This window comes from Pyxicephalus adspersus, chromosome 2, assembly GCF_032062135.1.
Source record: "Pyxicephalus adspersus chromosome 2, UCB_Pads_2.0, whole genome shotgun sequence".
Lineage (NCBI taxonomy): Eukaryota > Metazoa > Chordata > Amphibia > Anura > Pyxicephalidae > Pyxicephalus > Pyxicephalus adspersus.
In genome coordinates this window covers 20634879-20658230 of record NC_092859.1, presented here as the reverse complement: position 1 = coordinate 20658230, position 23352 = coordinate 20634879, and the positions used below count along the sequence as shown (strand labels likewise).

Below are 23352 nucleotides of genomic sequence, written 5' to 3'. Positions count from 1 at the left end.
AAAAAAAATTGCACAGGAAATTGCAGAACAGTTGCACTTTGAGGAGCATCATGCAGTGTAGTTGGTGCAAATGGACCTTGTTCATGCCATTAGCATTGAAATGGGCCTTATGTCTTGAGGTTGCACCAGCACATTTCAGTGGTGTGCACTGAAAGTGAAATATTTATAGAGATGAAGCCTCCTTACATTCCTATGATCATTATGATTGCCCATCATATTGTTTAATCACCTAGAAGAACTAAGAGACCTAATGCACAGACAAGAGATTCCTCATTCATAGATTCCCAAGATACTACTGATATTACTAACCAGGAGCTATCTTATAAGAATACTTCTACTTAACAAACAAAATCATGGTATTTCTAGGTCAGAAGGGTGATGTGCTGAGTCGTAACAATTGGAGGTGCACATCTCACATAGCCATGTGCTCACCCACTCATCATTCCATAGAACCAGAAGGATCACTGATCACAATATGCAATCACAACCCAATTTTATTAACCCCCCAATCAGGATAGGGAGACATAAAATAATATTCCCATCTTGCATTATGCTGCAATAAATGATACACACAATCTAAACTGTGAGATTATTAGGAACATGTTAGATAAATATCTGCAGTGCTTATAGTTGTGTGATTGGAGTGCTGCTATAAGAACTGCATTGGGAGAAGTGTTGGGGAAATGGATGAGGCTGGGCCCTCCCAATCTCCATCCTGTATGCAAGAACTGGGAAATACTAAAACATGCAATTCCCAAACAATTACTTCACTTTGTTTGTGCCAAATCATCATTTTTGGTCTTCATGATTCAAATTGAAGGAGAAGCAGACATCTTGACTCTGAATTTGAGCAAAAAAAGGTTTTTGTCCCAAATCAAACCAAGTAATTAACATAATAGGTTTCCAACTCCTCTTTTGCTCCAGATTTGTTCCCATATATGAATTGATGGATCAAGCTGTAAAGCAATATGTCCGTATGAGATGATGTCTCTAATGCATGCTTTACTCACATTGTTTAATATAATGCAGCACAATCCGGGAATTTTCTTTTGTGTCTCCCTATCCTGAGTTAGAGTTCATTGAAACTGGACCATGGCCAAAGTCTTCCTTCCATGATCCTTCTGGTTCTATGGAATGATGAGTGGGTGAGCACATGGCTATGTGAGATGTGCACCTCCGATTGTTACGACTCAGCACATCACCCTTCTGACCTAGAAATACCATCACCCTATGGGTTAAGTGTAAGATTCTTTTAGATATTCTGGATGATTCTCTCTGGTAAAATATGCTTTCCTTAACTATATATAACAGACACTCTGCTTCTATTTGTGTGGGATATCTGTTGTTTTCCAATATCTATAGACCCGGGGACTATGTTGTGCAGATTTTAGCCTAATTTAGGAAGTCGGCTTCATGGCCACCAATCTACGGTTTCCTCCTATTAGTCCAGCCATTAGATGGAAAGCCTCAATGACTAGTGGGGAGTTACAGAAAGTTGAGTGGCATGGCATTATGGGCATCATATTCATTAGAAAGTTGAAACATGTAATGTAGAACCCTTCTGTCTGCTCCTGCATTTCTTTTCTATACCCTCCAAATACCCTCTTATCTATATCTATACCCTCCAAATACCCTCTTATCCATATATGTAATCTCCAAATGCCTTCTTTTTAATTTATGAACCCTCTAAATACCCTCCTTTCCATATCAATTCCTTCCATATACCCTCTTATCCATATCTATACCCTCCAAATACCAACATATCCACATATGTAATCTACAAATACCCTCTTATCTATATCTATACCCTCTAAATACACTCTTATCCATATTTATATTTTCCAAATGCCTTCCTATTAATTTAGGAACCCTCTAAATACCCTCCTTTCCATATCTATACCCTCCAAATACCCTCTTATCCATATATGTAATCTCCAAATGCCTTTCTTATTAATTTATGTACCCTCTAAATACCCTCCATTCCATATCCCTACCATCCAAATACACTATTATATATATATATTCTCCAAATACCCTCTAATCCATAACTACCCCCCTTCAAATACACTATTATCTATATCTGTACCCTTTAAAAATTATTTTATTAATTTGTATTCCCCCCAAATACACTCCTATCTATATCTTTATCCTCCAAATACCTACATATCCATATATGTAATCTCCAAATACCCTCTAATAAATATATATACCCTCTAAATATCCTTGTATCTATTTATATAACCTCCACATATCACCTTATTCATATCTTTACCCTCCAAATACCCTCTTATCTATTTATATTCCCTTCAAATACCCTCTTATCTATTTGTATTGCCTAAAGCTGCGTACACACTTCCAATTTTTTTAGTTGGAAATGAACGACGAACGAATGACGAACGACCGATTGGCCAAAAATCGTTCGTAAAAAAAGTAACCAACGACACCGACGAACGAGGATAGTCATTGGAAATGAACGACCGGACCGGCGGATCGGATTGGACGACGATCGTTGACCATCTATCGTGTAAAAGTACAGGTTTCACCGGCCATTAGAATAGACCACAGCCAGGCTCTGTTAACAGCCAACGCAAGGTGCACCAAAGAGCGTGCCTGTCTTAAAGTCTACCATATACCACCCAAGACCGAAATATCCAATCACAAAAATATCTTTCTTTGTAATATACCGAAAACTGATATTAGAGTTTGTGGACAACAAAGCTTTTAGTGGAGGTTACCAAAGGAACCCGTTATGTTTTAATCATTTTAATGTAAATTATACCGCTTTATATTTAGACGGCCAATAGGTACCAGCTTGACCGTTTTAACCTAATCAAAAATGAATCAGCTGTTTGTGAATACACGCCTTTTCTGGGAAGCAAAAAGCGCATAACGCGTCAGCCAACGACCCTGAAGAGTTTATGAATGGCTACACCTTATTTGATTTCGATCTATAACCAGATCAAGTAATGGGAGGCTATTTCTCCCTAGATAAATCCAGAAATATAAAGGCTGAAATAGGATTGGCAGAACTGACACCTAATTCTATTACCATGCTCGTATACTTTATCAATGAGAATATTATTGAAATAAATAACAGAAGAGAAGTTTTGCCATAAAAATGAATAACTATGAAATTATTTCTGTGAAATATTTTGCCCAGAATGAAAGTTACATTTCACTAGTGATTGCGCCATGCGCACCTCTTTGGATCTTCCTATAGGCACTAGGAAACTCTACAATAGCCAATAATGATTATGAATCATCACAAGTTAAAGTGATATTTTATGCAAAAGTAAATCTGTGTCAGTTTACAAATACTAATAGTTATCTATATTTTTTCCTACAAAAACTTAAAAATGGGGGCAGGGATATTACACATATTGGGAAGCACCCAGGGCCGGGCCGGGCCGCTTTATATTTTGTAATGGTAATTTTACCATTTTGGTGTAGTTGGTGCCAGACCTACCACGCAATCCTCTGCTGTGAATGCCTGTTGGCTATGGAGACCACTCATCAAATGGCGGAACCAAGAAAGGGAAACATAATGGTCAGGTACCAAATCAAAAGTTATATTTTTATAACAGAGAACCCAAGGTTTACTGACTCCTAGAACAATACTACAAATATAAGGTATGTTCATTGTTTCCAAATCATTAGCAAATAGCCATTATGTGACAATTAAGCCATTAACACAACCAAACATATCACCTATGTAAGAATATTACTACTTTTAATAAACTTAGTTGTAGTATTTCTAGGTCAGAAGGGTGATGTGCTGAGTCGTAACAATTGGAGGTGCACATGTCACATAACTATGTGATCACCCACTCATCATTTCCTAGAACCAGAAGGATCACCATAGGATTTCCACAGCCAGGATCCAGTTCTGAAGACCAATGAATCAGCATAGGGAGACACAAAATGATATTCCTATATAATATTAAATAATATTTGTAAAAATATATAATGGGGTTACTAGTCATACATCCGGATCTGTACTGCCCATAGTTATGTTACGATATATGGCTGTGTGCCAGTTCCTGGATATGAAGGGTCATGACTGGGTACCAGTCCCTAGATATTCCTAGATATATTGCCAATTCCTGGATATCAAGGGGCATGCCCAGGCACAAGTTCCTGGATATGAGAAGACATAGCCTGGTGCCAATCCCTGGATATAGGGAGCCATGAATTTGTGCCAATTCCTTGATATGAAGAGCCATGACCGGCTGCCAGTCCCTAGATATTAAGGGCTATGCCCGGGCACCAATTCCTGCATATAAACAGTCATTACTGTTTGCTAGAAGCCATGACCAGGTGCCAATCCTTGAATTTGAAGGGGCATGACCAGGTGCCAGGCCCTAGATATGAAGGGTTATACCAAGTGCCAGTTCCTGTATATGAAGGGCTATTTCCCAGTGCCAGTCCCTGGAAACATAGAACTATGTTGGTGTGCCAAAAGTGGCTAATTGGCTTCTATTGGTGATGGTAGTAGTAGTAGGTTCTCTTTCTTTGTATTACATTACAGAAATCCACAATCACTGTTGGCTAGACAAATATAATGGACTGATTTGCATGTTTCTGGTGGAGTTCTATGGAATGAAATGTGGACAAATGGTGTCTAGATAACCAAGGCAATAGAAGACATGAAAACTGTACTTACTGTACTTAATACTTTAGTGGAAAATAGTGCAATCGTGTAAAGTCCAATTAGGGTGTGTATGACAGAGTGACAACAGAGGACCACAGCTAGGAGACAGTTGTCACTCCTTAATAGAAGTGTTTGAATTAGAAGCATAGCAGTTAGATGGTTAATGGGATGCAAAAGATGTAAAACTCACAGCTGCCCCATTTCATTCTCAATGGAGCTGCCATGGGTAGATGCTAGATTTAGTGGCTCCTCTTAGGCAGCAGTTCACAGGCATAGGAAGCTGGTAATTGTGCCACCATCTTACTGCCAGTCTGAATATAGGCTTATATGTTTCCTTAGAATACATTTTGGTAACTGAGCTTCAAATTTGTAAAAGAGTAGACTGGCACACTGCACAGGACAGGATATTCAATGTTCTCTTTGCATGTACCCAAGAGCCCCAATGTTCTCCATGTATGCATCCTGGACCCCAAGTTTCCTTTCACATGCACCCAGAGGGCCCAGTATTCCAACATTCTGTATACATGTACCCAAGGGCCCCAATGTTCTCCATGTATGCATCCTGGACCCCAACATTCTGTGTACATGTACCCAGGGGCTCCAATGTTCTCCATATATAAATTCAGAGACCCCAAGTTTCCTTTCACATGTACCCAGAGGGCCCAGTATTTCACACACATGAAGCCAAAGGCCCCAATATTCTCTGTTTATACATTCAGGGTCCCCAATATTCCTTTATCATGTAACCAGGGGCTCCAACATTCTGTATACAGGAAGCTAAGGGCCCTAATGTTCTCCAAGTATGCATCATGGACCCAATACTCTATATAAATATACTCAGGGGCTCCAATAATTCAAATACATGAAGCCAAGAGCCCCAATATTCCCTGTATATGCATTCTGAGACCCCAATATTCTGTTCACATGTATACAAAATGGTGGAGCCCCTGGGTACATGAAGCCAAGGGCCATAATGTTTTCCAAGTATGCTAGTGAGACCCCCAACATTCTGTGTACAGTTGACATTCAAAAGTCCGGCAAACTCCAGACCTGAGGAGTGGCGGGTTTTCCAAATTTCCGGACTTTTGAAAGTTATACTTACCTCCACACACAGGCCAGCCATCCACTCGCAGCACCGCGGACTTCTGGCACAGTTCCAGGGAGTAGGCAGCAGGAACGTCTCAACATGTATATAGTGTAGCAAGCAAGACCTAAAAGCTTTTTCCACAGAACAGCGCCATCAAAACATCAGTGGCCAAACAATGTACTGTAGTCCCTGTATTGAACATGTGATGCAAAATTCATGCCGGGAAACTGAAGGAAACAGATTATCGATGGCCAGATTTTAAATTTTCAACTGTACTCAGGGGCTCCAATAATTTGTGCACAGGACCCCAATATTCTGTATACATGTACCCAGCACCTCCAATATTCCATATAGCTGAAGCCAAGGGCCCCAATATTCTCCAAAATGCTTACTGAGACCCCAATATTCTGTGTACATGTACCCAGGAGCTTCAATATTCCATTTAGATGAAGCCAAGGGCCGCAAAATTCTGTATACATGTGTCCAGGGCCTCCAATATTCCATATAGATGAAGCCAAGGGCCCCAATATTCTCCATATATCCATTCTGATAACCCAATATTCAGGGCCCACTAGACAAGTACCTGTTACGCACCTCTTTTCCAACCTACGGCGACGTAAAACCCTTTTAAAATTAAACGTATTTATTTGTATTAGTTATCTTATATTTTCGCCTATCCTAACTGCACAACCATTCATGAAACTACATTTAATTAAAAAAAGCTCAGATACAAGCGTTACTCTGTGATTTTCATACATGCTAAAATATGCACAACACTGGCCAATCACGGTAAAAATCTCACGAAGCGCCGCCCCACCCACCGAGCATGCGTGCTTGACGTCCATGTGGTGGAATATTGTGCATTAGCGGAAGTCACGTTCGAGAGGCGGCTTCTCGCGAGATTTGGTCTTTGCAGATGTCTGCCTGCTAGGCTGTGCACGCGTTGTGAGTGTGGCACCGGAAGTGGAGGATTGTAGCGTGACACCGGCAACATGCAGCACGACGATGTGAGCTATGACCGGGGCTGGGGATAGGGGTGTAATAATGTTAAAGCGAAGCATTGGGAGGGGGTATTGAATGTTTAAGGAGCCATATGTATCCAGAATGAAGCACAGCTGTTTATTCGGCTCATTGAATGACCAAAAAACCCAAATCAGGCTGATTCAAATGCCAGGAGTCAGGGGTGGGAAACGGTTTTGTTTAAAGTGTATGTATAACTATATATTTTTGTTTTGGGTAGATAGGAAGAGGTAAACCTCATATCTGTTTACTTTTTACAGTCTGTGTACCCTTGCTGAAATTTCCATTCACTTCCTGTCTCAGTGACCCAACAGGAAGTAAAGAAAATTGTATAAATGAAAGGAATCGCCCTATTTGACCGGTGTCCCCTTTCCACTTGTTTTGGGGGCAACAGCCAGCTCTCCCCAGGCCATGTCCGCCATGCTTGTTTACAGTGCCCCAGCATTGGTGTAATTTAATGGGGGGTCATGTACTAAGAAATGATTAGTTCACCATCAGTGGGGTGTCCACAGCTTGTGTCTGATTCAAAGTACATCTACCCAAATGGTGAATAACCCATATTTGTTTTTCTCCTGTGTCCCATTGGCCTGATTTAATAAAGCTCTGCAAGGCGGGAGAGGGTACACTTTCATCAGTAAAGCTGGGTGATCCAGCAAACCTAAAATGCTAGCAAATGTTCTCAATCCTGGACCAAATACATTCCAGGTTTGTTGGATCACTCAGCTTCACTGATGAAAGTGTATCCTCTCTAGCCTTGGAGAGTTTGTATGAATCAGGCCAATTGAGATTATTTCTCTTCATTTCCTGTTTTGTAGACACAATGAGACGTGAGTGGAAACTTACAAAGTGAGATCACTAAATTGTGGTAACATTTTCCTCCTAGTCTCATTCTGGTGACAACTCAAAATTTACGGTACTTACGTGAGTGGAAACTTACAAAGTGAGATCACTAAATTGTGGTAACATTTTCCTCCTAGTCTCATTCTGGTGACAACTCAAAATTTACGGTACTTACAGTATACCCCTGGTGACACCGGTGTTGGCTGCTGATTTATTGGTAGCAGCAGTGCAGTTGTAGTGATTCCAATAAGAATACATTGGAATATCTCCTATCTTATAGCTGTGTGTGTCTCATGTTTATTATTTTCTCTTTCAGGTTATCTGGGACATTTTGGGAAACAAACAGTTCTGCTCTTTCAAGATAAAGTAAGTACTGCAGATCGATCCCAAGCTTTCTGTAACCTCCATTCTTATCAGGATGAGATACGGGATCAGTTGGATTTTCTGAGGTTACTCACATACAGCTGTGATATATATATTACACATATATCATTTGACTGGCTAGGGAAGGGCACCTTTACCATCACATTATTATTACACAGTATTTATATAGCGCCATCATATTACGCAGCGCTGTACAAAGTCCATAGTCATGTCACTAACTGTCCCTCAAAGGAGCTCACAATCTAATGTCCCTACTATAGTCATACGTCATTAATGTAGTCTAAGGTCAATTTAGGGGGAAGCCAATTAACTTAACTGCACGTTTTTGGAATGTGGGAGTAAACCAGAGTACCCGGAGGAATCCCACGCAGACACGGGGAGAACCTGCAAACTCCATGCAGATAGTGTCCTGGCTGGGATTCAAACCTAGGACCTAGCGCTGCAAAGGCCAGAGTGCTACCCACTGAGCTACCATGGTGCCCTTCATGGAGCAGACTGGGCTTTGCTTCTTCCTGTATGGATCTGAGATAGCATAGAGAGCCTCTCCCTTGTCAGAGCTGAGAGAGAAGATGGTGCTATATCAGCATTTGTATGTACGAGCCTTACCTGATATATAATAACTGAAATGTATGCTTTAAAAGGAACTAAACTCAAAACTGGACAAAACCAAAAAAAAAAAAAAATACACTTACCTTCAATCCCGCAGAGCAGTCAAACGGTCTGGAGGTCTCTTCCATCGGGTCCCGCGTTGTCCCGTTATCCAACTTTAGGCCGGCACTCCAGGTGCGGCCATCTTCTTATCCCCTACTGTATTCTTCTTACTACATCATCGGGCCCAGGCGCGAGATCGGGTAAGTTAGTTGGGGAAAAAACTTGCCGATATCACTGCGCAAGCGTGAGATCGTCTTTTTTTCCCTTTTAACAAAAGGGCTCCTTCTGCACATGACCAAAGGAACAAACGCAGGAGGAGCACCCAAGAGCCTCCCTGGATGCGCAATGTAGGTATCCCGGGAGGCCTTATGCTCGAATTAGGGGGCAGTGCTGCACCCTTTTTTAAAAGAAAATGGTGTTGCACTTAAAAAACAACATCATTTTTACTTAACATAAAAGGGCTATCTACCCCTTTATGTAAAGTGAAAATTCTGAGTTTAGGTACGCTTTCAGTTTTACCCAAAAAGTGTATCTACTTTCAGTGTTCAACCCAGAAATGTTTAAAGCTGGGTGGGAAGAAATTGTAGGCAGGTGGCGGCCCCTGTATTGTGACCCAACTCATCAGTAACTTACACAGACCTAGCTTACTCAAGGGCTTGTCCATGAATGAATAAGGGTGGCCCCTTGACTAAAGTGGGGTTGTAAAGGCATTTATTGGGTTACAGGGGTGAGCCAGCTTCCCAACAACCGCAATCACATTGCCTTTGTGTGCCACAGAACTGAAGCTGAACTCCAGACACAGATTACATATTTTTCCCAGTCATAAGATTTACACAGCTTGGGCACAGCACAGCCACCCAGAGACCAGACATATCTAGCTTTTATCATTGCCTTCAAATGGTGATGGGGCAGTAAGAAGCAGATAAGTTCTGGCACTATGATTTATTCTCTAAGCCTTGTACAACTATTTAGCTCCCTTTGCTACTTCCCCTTCTCTGTCTGATCTTTGATGTATAGAGAATTACAACGTGCTGATACCAAGTCCAATTCAGGTACTAACCCTTGTTGCTTTTTGAATACAGCCAATGATTTTAAAAGAGCACATTGGTGTTTTTATCTTCTGTAGTTTAACATAAGGAAAGCAAATTCCATTCTTGGTTTATGTGCGGACATCTTTTTTTTTTATCTGTGTTAATCCACTTTTTTTATTTTCTCTTCACAGGACAAAAACTCAGGGCTTCTGTCGGAATGAATACAACATAACTGGTCAGTGTAACCGCTCCTCCTGTCCGCTGGCCAACAGCCAGTATGCCACCATTAAAGAAGAGAAAGGTAAGTAGGAATATTGGCCTGTGGGTGGTTTTATCTTAGAATAAAGCTATGGGACTTCATCACTTCACATGTTTCTCTTTGTTGTCAGGTATCTGCTACTTGTACATGAAGACGATAGAAAGAGCAGCATTTCCAGCACGTTTGTGGGAAAGGGTGAGTGTGACTGTCTGATTTAAAATGCCTGGAAATGGTCCTGGAATCCTTCCAGAATTTGAGTAATCATCTAACATCACAACCTGGCAACAAATCGCCTCTTCTGCAATTTACTCGCAGCCAGTGCCGATAGCGCCCCCCATGTCTTTCAATGTGGACTACAATTCTTCTTCCCCTTATGTTCTCTGTAACATAAAGGGGAGGTATTCTTCTATCCAGCAGGAGAGAACTAAGGCAGCACTCCTTAGGATTTTAGTGAATCAGCACTGTGTTGTCAGCCTGCTATAGAAAGTTAAGAACATGTTAAATTTATTGTCAACAGTTGATTTTTACTTGAAATAATTTCAGGCATTATAAAGAAGGGAAAATACACTTATCAGCCAAAACATGAAAACCACTAACAGGTGATGTGAATAACTTGGATTAGCTTGTACAATGGTAGTTGGAAAGGGCAAGGATATATTAAGCAGTATGTGAACAATCAGTTCTTGTAGGTGATGTGTGTTGGGGGGTTAGGATCTGAATGGCTTTGACTACAGCCAAATTGTGATGTCTCCAAACAGTATGTCTTGTTGGAGTAGTAGCCACCGAAAGCAGTCTGAGAGGATAACTGGTGAACTAGCAACAGGGTCATGGGTGCTAATGTGATGGAAAGTGGGGTGGGGTGTAAAAGACAGACTGAAGTGATCCCACAAATAGGCGCAGTATCTGGATAACCTAATGCTGACCGTCAGAGAAAGGTTTGAGCACAGAGAGCTTGCCAGATTGCTAAAGATCAGCGGTCGCCAAGCGGTAGTCGGCGTCTCTGGCCGGTGTGCCCCCAAGCGTGGTCAGGAGAAGGACCCCGCTGAAGGGGGCACATTGGCCAGAGACACGGACCATGTACCGTTTGTATCGCAGGCTCAGGGTATTCAACGAATTTTATCTCTGGAGGCGGGCTCAGACCTGCGATGGGATAGTGGGCAGGTTCTGGTATCAAGATGTCACTATGGGGGAAGTTTCTTCCCCTTTGAGTGACACCTGACTCCCCATGCATGCGTGGTCTGGAGCAGGTAAATTTAGTGGTATGTAGGTCTGAAAAGGTTGGCAACCACTGCTATAGATCATTCAGAGTGCTTATGTTGACCCCAGTCCACCACTGTAACCACCAAAAGTGGGTGCATGAACTAGAAACTGGACCATGGAGCAATGGAAGAAGGTGGCCTGGTCTGATGAATCACATTTTCTTTATATCATGTGGCTGGCTGGGTGCGTGTGCTTCATTTAACTGGAGATGGCAGCAGGATCCATTAAAGGGCAAGCTGGCATAGTTACTGTGATGTAAAGGATTGGACACCTTCAGTGATCTTGTGGAGATGCCATGAAAAGGACAGAACTGTTTTGTTGGCCCAAGGCTGCCTTACACAAAATCAGGAAAGTGGTTTTACCCTTTTGGCTGATCAGTGTATACATTTAATTTTTGGATTGTTACCAGATATGAAATTAGCTTCTTGTTATAAGTTAGTAAGATCCATTATTTTTTACATCACATTACTTGGTAATAGAATGTCGTTCTGTGCCTTCTGTTCTACAGCAAACTTTAAGAAATGTGGCATCAAGTACTATTGTAACTGAACTTGTGGCAATTGTGTTTTCTTATGTTGGTTTATATATGAATTGTATTACAGGTGAGACTGAGCAAGAACTATGAGCAGGCTCTGGAACAGATAGACGAGAACCTAATTTACTGGCCTCGGTTCATCAGACATAAGTGCAAGCAAAGGTTTACGAAGATCACACAGTACCTGATCCGTATCCGTAAACTAACTCTCAAGAGGCAGTAAGTAAAACTTATTAACACAAATTTACTGTAGGACTCAAATAGATAATGGGTGACACCGAGCAACCTATCTGTACAGAGCTACTTATGCCTATTGTCAGAGGAATCATTCATTAACCATTGTTTCAAGTCTCTGCTGGGCCTTACTAGGTGGATGTCCTCTGAAAGCACATTTAGCACTTGGTACAATCAGCAGACTGTATATTGAAGATCTTATAAATGCACCATTTTTGATAATGTAGAACAAGAACATCTGTTAAAATTGTCTCATTTTTACTTGCAGGAGGAAACTAGTCCCACTAAGCCGAAAAGTAGAAAGGAGAGAAAAGAGGAGAGAAGTAAGTACTACATTTATATATTATGAAGTGATGTAGTATGAGCAAAACACTCACACTACTACATCGTTCCCATGATGCAGTAGGAGCTTCCTATCTGTTTTGTAGAAAGTCTATCTGACAGTAGTGACGAGTCGGGCAGATTTAATATTTTATCCATGTCAGTCCTCATGTACATAAAATTTTGTCTCTCATTGCTTAATGATTTAGGCAGCTTTTTTTTTTTTTTTTTTTTTTTTCAAAAGGGTCCTGCATTTCTATTCCTGTCTTATTCTGACTTGAGGGGGTAGACGTGAATGTTAGTTCTTGGTTGGTTGGTGAGTGATCTAAAGAAACGGGTAACTGATTTTCTTCCAAAAAATATAGAACATAATGACAATTCATGTTTTTTGCAATAAAAGTTCCCTTCTCAAACTGTAAAACATTTAGAATCCTTTCTGTGGCGAACACAACTTGCTTACAGTTGCAGAAGTTTTGCAGTTTCAGTACTAGGTCCTATACAGGAGCATTTACACAGGGAGAGGAAGGACTTGGAACATTTGGGATTCGGGTGTGATGCAGCGCACATAAAGGGGCAATAAAGGCAGAACACAGGTATAACTCATTGCTCCTAGGTGAACTTCTGTGGAGAATCATCAGACTGGCAGGCTGGTTAGTAGGGCTGTGCAAATCCCAGAACTAATTGGACACACAGGGTCTCTCTTATTAAACCTAAAATATTGATCACCTAAAGCTGTGCAAATGAACTTTATTATGTGCACACAAGGAAAGTGATAACTACTTATAGGGCTTTATACGTATGTGTGTGTGTGTTGCCACCTTTACCAGTATTATATATGTCAAAAGGAAGTCTTTTTGTTATCTGGATACAATAAAACATGTATTTCCAGTCTTTATGTGACTTGGAATTAAATGGAATATCTCTAGCACATAGCAGTAACTGACTCTAATGTGTGATATTATCTTTTTCTTATTACAGGAAAAAGCCCTCGTAGCTGCCCAGCTGGACAACGCTATAGAGAAGGAACTGTTAGAACGTTTAAAGCAAGGAACGGTAAGACATACTCATGGGAGGGACATCTGAGTTTTTGGGAAAAGGACTACAGGAAGTCATTGTGTATGAGAGATCTTAACCTCTTGTTTAGTTTTTGATCCATATCACATACCAGACATTACAAAGTTACACACAGTTTTAATATATAGTTATACAAAGTTTTATTATTGGCAGTGGTATTGGAGGCATCTGCTTGGCTTCATGTTTATGGTAATTGTGTTTAGACAGTAGTGTTCAACCCAGAATTTTATTTAAGCTGGGTGGTAAGAAATTGTAGATGGGTGGCAGTCCCTGTACTGTGACCCAACTCTTCACTAACTACCAAAAAACAGCTAAAAGTGGCCAGGGAAAACACTGGACAGATAAGTGTTAAGGAAAAGTTGGCTGCGGTATTCATGTGGCTCACAAGTTTTTGGATGAGCGCATAACCTGGCAAATGTCGTGCCACATGAAATGTCAGCTTGTTAAAAAGCTGTCTGAATGACACATTTCAATCAATCCACTTTGTAAAATATTTAGAGAATAAAAGCAGCAGAGTGGTTAGTGATTCTCTGACACATTTCAAATTTGATAAAATAACCACATTTACAGTTCCATTATATTGTTGGTCTCAACAGTTGTTCAGAAAGAAACAAATTGCTCTAAACCATTGTGCACATGTTTATTGTACTTTGTCTGAATGATCACATGTCACCTAATACTTTGTTCATCTATCCACAGTATGGAGACATTTACAACTTCCCCATCCAAGCCTTTGACAAAGCTCTGGAGCAACAGGAAGCAGATAGTGAATCTGAGGAGGAGGAGGAAGAAGAGGAGGAAGAGGATGATGATGAAGTATGTAGCTTAAAAACTGTTCTTATGGCTTCTTTCCCCTATAGCAGTCACACACACAGTCATAATAAATCAGCCTTTTTCAATATGGGGGACCCTTGAAATAACTTTCAAGTCCTTAGAGAACCCCTGCTATAGTTATTTTTTTATCCACAGCTCACTGTACAATGGTGTGATGGTCAGTAGTAAAAATGTCACCCTTACAGAATCATATGGGTAATAGGGGGTCATCTAAACTGACCTGAGAGGCACAGATTGCTTATTACTCAGGGAACTTCTAACAACCTCTGGAGGAGCCCTGGTTGGGAAACAGTGTTAAGATGTTGCCCAATAGATACATTACCAGCGCTTGTGTTCAAATAAGACTCCAGCCTGATCCCACAGACCACAAAAAGAGCAGCAGAAGAAATAGTTATCTTTCTTTCATAATATTCTCAAGTGTCATCTCTGCATTATCAATGTTGTAAGAGATGTTTTAAATAGTAATCATAAATTGAACTGCAACACATGCATTGCTCCCTCTAGTGGAATTACAAAGTCATGAGTCATCAAAAAGGTCATAATTGTAAGGAAATCTGAGAACCTTTCCTCCCTATACTTGCCATTTCAATTGACATTTGCAAAAAAAAAACTGTCCCTTGGCTAGAAAATATACTGGTAATGTGTATAAAAAATAAGGAGGGACACACTGCTAGTAAATTGTGATATTGCAGACAGAAAGGGCAGATAGGAGTGTTTTATTCTTCTACAATTCTATAGTTACATTATGGTAGCATATCCTATTGTCAAGGTAGGTTTTTTACCTGATCTTTAAATGATAGGGTTTTTTGGAAAGAAATAATAAATGATTGCTTGTAGTTTCCTTCTATGTGGTTTCTCATAATATTCTGTATGGTCTTTGCAGGAGAGTGGCAAAAGAGAGTTTGTGGAAGATGATGAGGTGGAGGAGAGTGACATCAGTGATTTTGAGGTAAGTTGAAAAGTCCAATAATGGGAGTGCAGAATACATATACTGCATTTTTTTTACTACAAAATAGAAATAAGGTGTTAAACCCTACAGTGGAAATTTTTTTTTAGGTATTGCAGATAACATTTTAAATCAGTTTTCACAACCCCCAATCCACACTAAGTAACAATATCCGGTCTCCCATAGGCTTTAAGGCTACATACTTACGTAGCTAGATCGTTTCCAACGACAAGCAGTGAATGAACAAGTGCTGTACATATAGTACCTTGCTGCACTCTTCTCCCTTCACTTCCTTTGAGGTTATTTTGTCGTCTGTCCTCCGTGGATGCACCAGGACAGATCCATGAACAATGTTGGACGGCCTTTGCACACATGTCAGATTCTAATCGGAAACGAGCCATTCAGCTTGTATCAGCAGAGAATCATCTGACGTGTGTACATAGCTTAGCTTGTAAATGCTGCTCTGAGCAGCACCAAATACAATGTTTATTCTCCAAGCAGCTTTATGGAAGCCTTTAGAGCACCCGCCATGTCTTGCCTGGTAGGGTTAAAACATAGATCTTGTAACATATCATGTATTTATATAGCACCAACATATTACAAGTCCAGAGAAGCTTAAATCCCCTCTCCCTTCATCCAAGACTATTCTTGGGCTATAACTTAAATGTGTTAGGCAGCTATTTAAAAAAAAAAAGTCAGCTCACCACCATGGCTCTGTTGCCCAATTCCCAGGCCTGGATGTGAAGAAATATAAAGCTTCTGGTCTGAAGCTTGTTAAAAGCCAGCACTTTTATTAAAGTTCTAACAATGTGTTAACTGTACAAGTGTAAGCATAGGCAAACCTTCAACTAGAAGGACAAAAAATGATTAGCCATCTGCAAGTCCTATTTTTTTTCTCTCTCTCTCTCTAACAGGACATGGACAAACTAGGTGACAGCAGTGATAAGGATTCCAGCGATGAAGAATCTGAAGAGGACGAGAAGGCGAAAGTAAAGTCTAAAGGCAAGACTCCTTTGAAAGGCCCAGCGCGAAAGAAAAGAGCGTATGTGGAAATAGAATATGAACAAGAGACTGAACCACAGCAGAAACTTAAATCGACTTAACCTAAACTGTGGTCTTAACACCTCTGAACTGTTTTTGGCTTTTCTAAATAAATCCCTTACCCACATACGGATTTGTGTTCCTAAAGCCCATACTGGATTCAGGAATTAAGGTTTTCATGGAAGCTTTTTTTTTTTTTTTTTTTTAATTCCTAAGCTCCAATATAAAGTTTACATCTGTTAGGAAGTCACTTGAGGCCTCAAGGCCTGTACTTCAGTATGCAAATACCAGCTTGGTTATCTATATATTAGGAGGCCACAGGAAGGAGTGTAGCAAAGGTTCTGTGGAAATCAGCATTTCATTATAAGAGCATCCCAAGGGTTTTAGGGCTGTTCTAGTTAAATACCGTAAAGGGGCATATTCAAGACCATGTAAACACTTAAAAAGAACAGAGTACAGGTCAACTATAAAGATCTGTAGGAACAATTTCATAATGTTAAGAATGCTAAGAGATAACAAGCTGTTTTAAAAACTAGTTTTGCATACCCAATAAAGATTACTTTCTTACCTATTTTGTCTGGCACCAGGAAGTCAAAGGTAACCTGAATGGAGCCATATTATTGCTTTGTCCTCATATGTGGGACTCCTCATCCAAACGCTGCATACACACATGCAATAATTGTGAAAGATCCTTTCCAACAACAAAAGACTGCACAATGAATGAACAAGCACTATACATACAGCGCCGTTCTGCTCTATGGAGGTAGGAGAACGTCAGAGCCGTTCCACGCTGCGCTCTCTCTCCCCTTCACTGTAATTACGATCATCATCGTCCGTAGATCCACCAGAACGAGACCAGCATTGTAAACATGCCAGATTCTCATCTGATATCAGCCCTGAGGCGATTAGTGGATGAGAATCATCTGACATGTACTTAGTCTAACTTTCTTTGCCTTCTTGAAGAGGGCTGAAGGTGCTATGCCTAGTAAACAACTTTTCACCCATAGGGAAAAGGAGATAGATTTATATATCCTACTTTTTATAGGCACAGTAAATACCCCAGTTGTAATGCATTCATATTCCTATAAAGGGGAAAAAAGGTTAAAATCAACTGAATGAGAAACCACACCAAAGAATGTATTAAAAAAAAATAGAATCTTAGGTTTATTTTAGTTATTGCTTTCCATCCTGAAGAACTCTTTTAATGCACTTCACCATGTCAGGTTCCTTACAGATCGAGGGTATTTCTTTAAGTGCAATCTGAAAAACAAAAACACATTATCCACAATACATAGAGTTTATTCTATGCTTTTTAAAGTATTAAGTACATACTATGCAACCAAAAAAAAAAATCTCATAATCACTACTCATTCAATTTAGGATGGAGTGTAATTGAGCAATGTGTGTGAGAATTTACTTTGGCAGATGAAGCTGAAATTTGCGTGATCTGCAATCATAATTTGGGGGTCAGCAGGGAAAACCTGTAACATGGAGCAAGACTATAATTCCAGAGCCATGAAAATGGTAAAGGCGCTCCATTTGTCCCACTGGTTCGATTACTGATTTTAAAAAGGTTCTTATTCTATCAACAGTTTTTGTATTCCAGAAATACTTTTAGAATATTCAACTCGAGCAAACAGGTGCCAATGGCTGCAAACCCACAGCAGCAGTGTATAGAATAGATAATTAAGAAGAACCAGAACAAGAATATATTAGACTTTACAAAAGCAGAGCTGCAGAAAAAGTCAATTTAGGATACTATCAAAAAATTATGATATGCTGCTTGTATGAGGATTATTATCCTGGTATTTTTAGTATTGGTCAATTCCCATATACATAAAGATATGACATTACGTGTCCCTCCGTAAACCCCCCAACAAAAGTATTTTACAGGGAGTACAATTTACTGTTATATAGGACTTCACTAGACCCACACACATTGAGGGTTTCACCAAACACAAATATTTATTAATAGAGGAGAAGAAAATTAGAATTCTTATCAGATTTTGGCTTTTATGTGCAGCCCACATATTTTTACCTATATAGTGAAGCTGCCGTCATGGCACTTCAAGGAATTGAACGGAGCCTCTTAACACGTTCCCACTCTATTTACTGTTAAACTTTTTTAGTCTTGGATACAGTTATGCTGCCCCTCTCCGAGCTTTGTTGAATCTTATTTTTTGGCCAACTTTGAGGTTGCTATGTGTAGTCCCCCAGCTCACCTTAACTTGTCCTTTGGAACAGCGGTCTAGAAGCACCAGACACTCGGTGGCATTGTATAGTAAATCTTCTCGGATTTCCTTAGGATGCTGACTTGGGTCAGCTGAAACATCATGAATAAATTTCAGTAGTGACTTCACTAGTAGTGGTATCCTGGATGTGAGTCTAGGAAACAAAGGTGCATCGTTGAAACATAAAAGTACATGTTTTTTTATTTAGGCAGCTTTTTTTTTTTTTTTTTTTTTTTTTATTCAAAAGGGTCCTGCATTTCTATTCCTGTCTTATTCTGACTTGAGGGGGTAGACGTGAATGTTAGTTCTTGGTTGGTTGGTGAGTGATCTAAAGAAACGGGTAACTGATTTTCTTCCAAAAAATATAGAACATAATGACAATTCATGTTTTTTGCAATAAAAGTTCCCTTCTCAAACTGTAAAACATTTAGAATCCTTTCTGTGGCGAACACAACTTGCTTACAGTTGCAGAAGTTTTGCAGTTTCAGTACTAGGTCCTATACAGGAGCATTTACACAGGGAGAGGAAGGACTTGGAACATTTGGGATTCGGGTGTGATGCAGCGCACATAAAGGGGCAATAAAGGCAGAACACAGGTATAACTCATTGCTCCTAGGTGAACTTCTGTGGAGAATCATCAGACTGGCAGGCTGGTTAGTAGGGCTGTGCAAATCCCAGAACTAATTGGACACACAGGGTCTCTCTTATTAAACCTAAAATATTGATCACCTAAAGCTGTGCAAATGAACTTTATTATGTGCACACAAGGAAAGTGATAACTACTTATAGGGCTTTATACGTATGTGTGTGTGTGTTGCCACCTTTACCAGTATTATATATGTCAAAAGGAAGTCTTTTTGTTATCTGGATACAATAAAACATGTATTTCCAGTCTTTATGTGACTTGGAATTAAATGGAATATCTCTAGCACATAGCAGTAACTGACTCTAATGTGTGATATTATCTTTTTCTTATTACAGGAAAAAGCCCTCGTAGCTGCCCAGCTGGACAACGCTATAGAGAAGGAACTGTTAGAACGTTTAAAGCAAGGAACGGTAAGACATACTCATGGGAGGGACATCTGAGTTTTTGGGAAAAGGACTACAGGAAGTCATTGTGTATGAGAGATCTTAACCTCTTGTTTAGTTTTTGATCCATATCACATACCAGACATTACAAAGTTACACACAGTTTTAATATATAGTTATACAAAGTTTTATTATTGGCAGTGGTATTGGAGGCATCTGCTTGGCTTCATGTTTATGGTAATTGTGTTTAGACAGTAGTGTTCAACCCAGAATTTTATTTAAGCTGGGTGGTAAGAAATTGTAGATGGGTGGCAGTCCCTGTACTGTGACCCAACTCTTCACTAACTACCAAAAAACAGCTAAAAGTGGCCAGGGAAAACACTGGACAGATAAGTGTTAAGGAAAAGTTGGCTGCGGTATTCATGTGGCTCACAAGTTTTTGGATGAGCGCATAACCTGGCAAATGTCGTGCCACATGAAATGTCAGCTTGTTAAAAAGCTGTCTGAATGACACATTTCAATCAATCCACTTTGTAAAATATTTAGAGAATAAAAGCAGCAGAGTGGTTAGTGATTCTCTGACACATTTCAAATTTGATAAAATAACCACATTTACAGTTCCATTATATTGTTGGTCTCAACAGTTGTTCAGAAAGAAACAAATTGCTCTAAACCATTGTGCACATGTTTATTGTACTTTGTCTGAATGATCACATGTCACCTAATACTTTGTTCATCTATCCACAGTATGGAGACATTTACAACTTCCCCATCCAAGCCTTTGACAAAGCTCTGGAGCAACAGGAAGCAGATAGTGAATCTGAGGAGGAGGAGGAAGAAGAGGAGGAAGAGGATGATGATGAAGTATGTAGCTTAAAAACTGTTCTTATGGCTTCTTTCCCCTATAGCAGTCACACACACAGTCATAATAAATCAGCCTTTTTCAATATGGGGGACCCTTGAAATAACTTTCAAGTCCTTAGAGAACCCCTGCTATAGTTATTTTTTTATCCACAGCTCACTGTACAATGGTGTGATGGTCAGTAGTAAAAATGTCACCCTTACAGAACCATATGGGTAATAGGGGGTCATCTAAACTGACCTGAGAGGCACAGATTGCTTATTACTCAGGGAACTTCTAACAACCTCTGGAGGAGCCCTGGTTGGGAAACAGTGTTAAGATGTTGCCCAATAGATACATTACCAGCGCTTGTGTTCAAATAAGACTCCAGCCTGATCCCACAGACCACAAAAAGAGCAGCAGAAGAAATAGTTATCTTTCTTTCATAATATTCTCAAGTGTCATCTCTGCATTATCAATGTTGTAAGAGATGTTTTAAATAGTAATCATAAATTGAACTGCAACACATGCATTGCTCCCTCTAGTGGAATTACAAAGTCATGAGTCATCAAAAAGGTCATAATTGTAAGGAAATCTGAGAACCTTTCCTCCCTATACTTGCCATTTCAATTGACATTTGCAAAAAAAAAACTGTCCCTTGGCTAGAAAATATACTGGTAATGTGTATAAAAAATAAGGAGGGACACACTGCTAGTAAATTGTGATATTGCAGACAGAAAGGGCAGATAGGAGTGTTTTATTCTTCTACAATTCTATAGTTACATTATGGTAGCATATCCTATTGTCAAGGTAGGTTTTTTACCTGATCTTTAAATGATAGGGTTTTTTGGAAAGAAATAATAAATGATTGCTTGTAGTTTCCTTCTATGTGGTTTCTCATAATATTCTGTATGGTCTTTGCAGGAGAGTGGCAAAAGAGAGTTTGTGGAAGATGATGAGGTGGAGGAGAGTGACATCAGTGATTTTGAGGTAAGTTGAAAAGTCCAATAATGGGAGTGCAGAATACATATACTGCATTTTTTTTACTACAAAATAGAAATAAGGTGTTAAACCCTACAGTGGAAATTTTTTTTTAGGTATTGCAGATAACATTTTAAATCAGTTTTCACAACCCCCAATCCACACTAAGTAACAATATCCGGTCTCCCATAGGCTTTAAGGCTACATACTTACGTAGCTAGATCGTTTCCAACGACAAGCAGTGAATGAACAAGTGCTGTACATATAGTACCTTGCTGCACTCTTCTCCCTTCACTTCCTTTGAGGTTATTTTGTCGTCTGTCCTCCGTGGATGCACCAGGACAGATCCATGAACAATGTTGGACGGCCTTTGCACACATGTCAGATTCTAATCGGAAACGAGCCATTCAGCTTGTATCAGCAGAGAATCATCTGACGTGTGTACATAGCTTAGCTTGTAAATGCTGCTCTGAGCAGCACCAAATACAATGTTTATTCTCCAAGCAGCTTTATGGAAGCCTTTAGAGCACCCGCCATGTCTTGCCTGGTAGGGTTAAAACATAGATCTTGTAACATATCATGTATTTATATAGCACCAACATATTACAAGTCCAGAGAAGCTTAAATCCCCTCTCCCTTCATCCAAGACTATTCTTGGGCTATAACTTAAATGTGTTAGGCAGCTATTTAAAAAAAAAAAGTCAGCTCACCACCATGGCTCTGTTGCCCAATTCCCAGGCCTGGATGTGAAGAAATATAAAGCTTCTGGTCTGAAGCTTGTTAAAAGCCAGCACTTTTATTAAAGTTCTAACAATGTGTTAACTGTACAAGTGTAAGCATAGGCAAACCTTCAACTAGAAGGACAAAAAATGATTAGCCATCTGCAAGTCCTATTTTTTTTCTCTCTCTCTCTCTAACAGGACATGGACAAACTAGGTGACAGCAGTGATAAGGATTCCAGCGATGAAGAATCTGAAGAGGACGAGAAGGCGAAAGTAAAGTCTAAAGGCAAGACTCCTTTGAAAGGCCCAGCGCGAAAGAAAAGAGCGTATGTGGAAATAGAATATGAACAAGAGACTGAACCACAGCAGAAACTTAAATCGACTTAACCTAAACTGTGGTCTTAACACCTCTGAACTGTTTTTGGCTTTTCTAAATAAATCCCTTACCCACATACGGATTTGTGTTCCTAAAGCCCATACTGGATTCAGGAATTAAGGTTTTCATGGAAGCTTTTTTTTTTTTTTTTTTTTTAATTCCTAAGCTCCAATATAAAGTTTACATCTGTTAGGAAGTCACTTGAGGCCTCAAGGCCTGTACTTCAGTATGCAAATACCAGCTTGGTTATCTATATATTAGGAGGCCACAGGAAGGAGTGTAGCAAAGGTTCTGTGGAAATCAGCATTTCATTATAAGAGCATCCCAAGGGTTTTAGGGCTGTTCTAGTTAAATACCGTAAAGGGGCATATTCAAGACCATGTAAACACTTAAAAAGAACAGAGTACAGGTCAACTATAAAGATCTGTAGGAACAATTTCATAATGTTAAGAATGCTAAGAGATAACAAGCTGTTTTAAAAACTAGTTTTGCATACCCAATAAAGATTACTTTCTTACGTATTTTGTCTGGCACCAGGAAGTCAAAGGTAACCTGAATGGAGCCATATTATTGCTTTGTCCTCATATGTGGGACTCCTCATCCAAACGCTGCATACACACATGCAATAATTGTGAAAGATCCTTTCCAACAACAAAAGACTGCACAATGAATGAACAAGCACTATACATACAGCGCCGTTCTGCTCTATGGAGGTAGGAGAACGTCAGAGCCGTTCCACGCTGCGCTCTCTCTCCCCTTCACTGTAATTACGATCATCATCGTCCGTAGATCCACCAGAACGAGACCAGCATTGTAAACATGCCAGATTCTCATCTGATATCAGCCCTGAGGCGATTAGTGGATGAGAATCATCTGACATGTACTTAGTCTAACTTTCTTTGCCTTCTTGAAGAGGGCTGAAGGTGCTATGCCTAGTAAACAACTTTTCACCCATAGGGAAAAGGAGATAGATTTATATATCCTACTTTTTATAGGCACAGTAA

General features: G+C 39.9%; 2 protein-coding genes, 1 long non-coding RNA gene and 3 other non-coding genes across 6 annotated transcripts; 3 read left to right on the top strand and 3 right to left on the bottom strand.

The window, feature by feature from the left end:
* Positions 1–365: 365 nt before the first annotated feature.
* On the bottom strand, positions 366–462 carry LOC140325045 (small nucleolar RNA U13). The gene has a single exon (XR_011919638.1). It is a non-coding gene; the product is annotated as a small nucleolar RNA U13 (small nucleolar RNA).
* Positions 463–1115: 653 nt separating this feature from the next.
* On the top strand, positions 1116–1212 carry LOC140325047 (small nucleolar RNA U13). The gene has a single exon (XR_011919640.1). It is a non-coding gene; the product is annotated as a small nucleolar RNA U13 (small nucleolar RNA).
* A 2545-nt stretch (positions 1213–3757) lies between these two features.
* Positions 3758–3854, bottom strand: LOC140325046 (small nucleolar RNA U13). The gene has a single exon (XR_011919639.1). It is a non-coding gene; the product is annotated as a small nucleolar RNA U13 (small nucleolar RNA).
* Positions 3855–6627: 2773 nt separating this feature from the next.
* LOC140323097 (protein MAK16 homolog) lies at positions 6628–16295 on the top strand. The gene is made up of 10 exons (XM_072399850.1): positions 6628–6745; positions 7915–7964; positions 9856–9965; positions 10054–10118; positions 11786–11937; positions 12221–12275; positions 13252–13326; positions 14047–14163; positions 15065–15130; positions 16042–16295. The coding sequence occupies exons 1-10, from the start codon at positions 6731–6733 to the stop codon at positions 16228–16230; spliced, it is 894 nt and encodes a 297-aa protein (XP_072255951.1). The 5' UTR covers positions 6628–6730; the 3' UTR covers positions 16231–16295.
* Positions 16296–17304: 1009 nt separating this feature from the next.
* Positions 17305–18595, bottom strand: LOC140323099 (uncharacterized). The gene is made up of 2 exons (XR_011919302.1): positions 18391–18595; positions 17305–17428 (listed from the first exon to the last, which is right to left on the bottom strand). It is a non-coding gene; the product is annotated as an uncharacterized lncRNA (long non-coding RNA).
* A 701-nt stretch (positions 18596–19296) lies between these two features.
* On the top strand, positions 19297–22424 carry LOC140323098 (protein MAK16 homolog). Its single transcript, XM_072399851.1, has 4 exons — positions 19297–19455; positions 20176–20292; positions 21194–21259; positions 22171–22424. The coding sequence occupies exons 1-4, from the start codon at positions 19351–19353 to the stop codon at positions 22357–22359; spliced, it is 477 nt and encodes a 158-aa protein (XP_072255952.1). The 5' UTR covers positions 19297–19350; the 3' UTR covers positions 22360–22424.
* Positions 22425–23352: the final 928 nt, after the last annotated feature.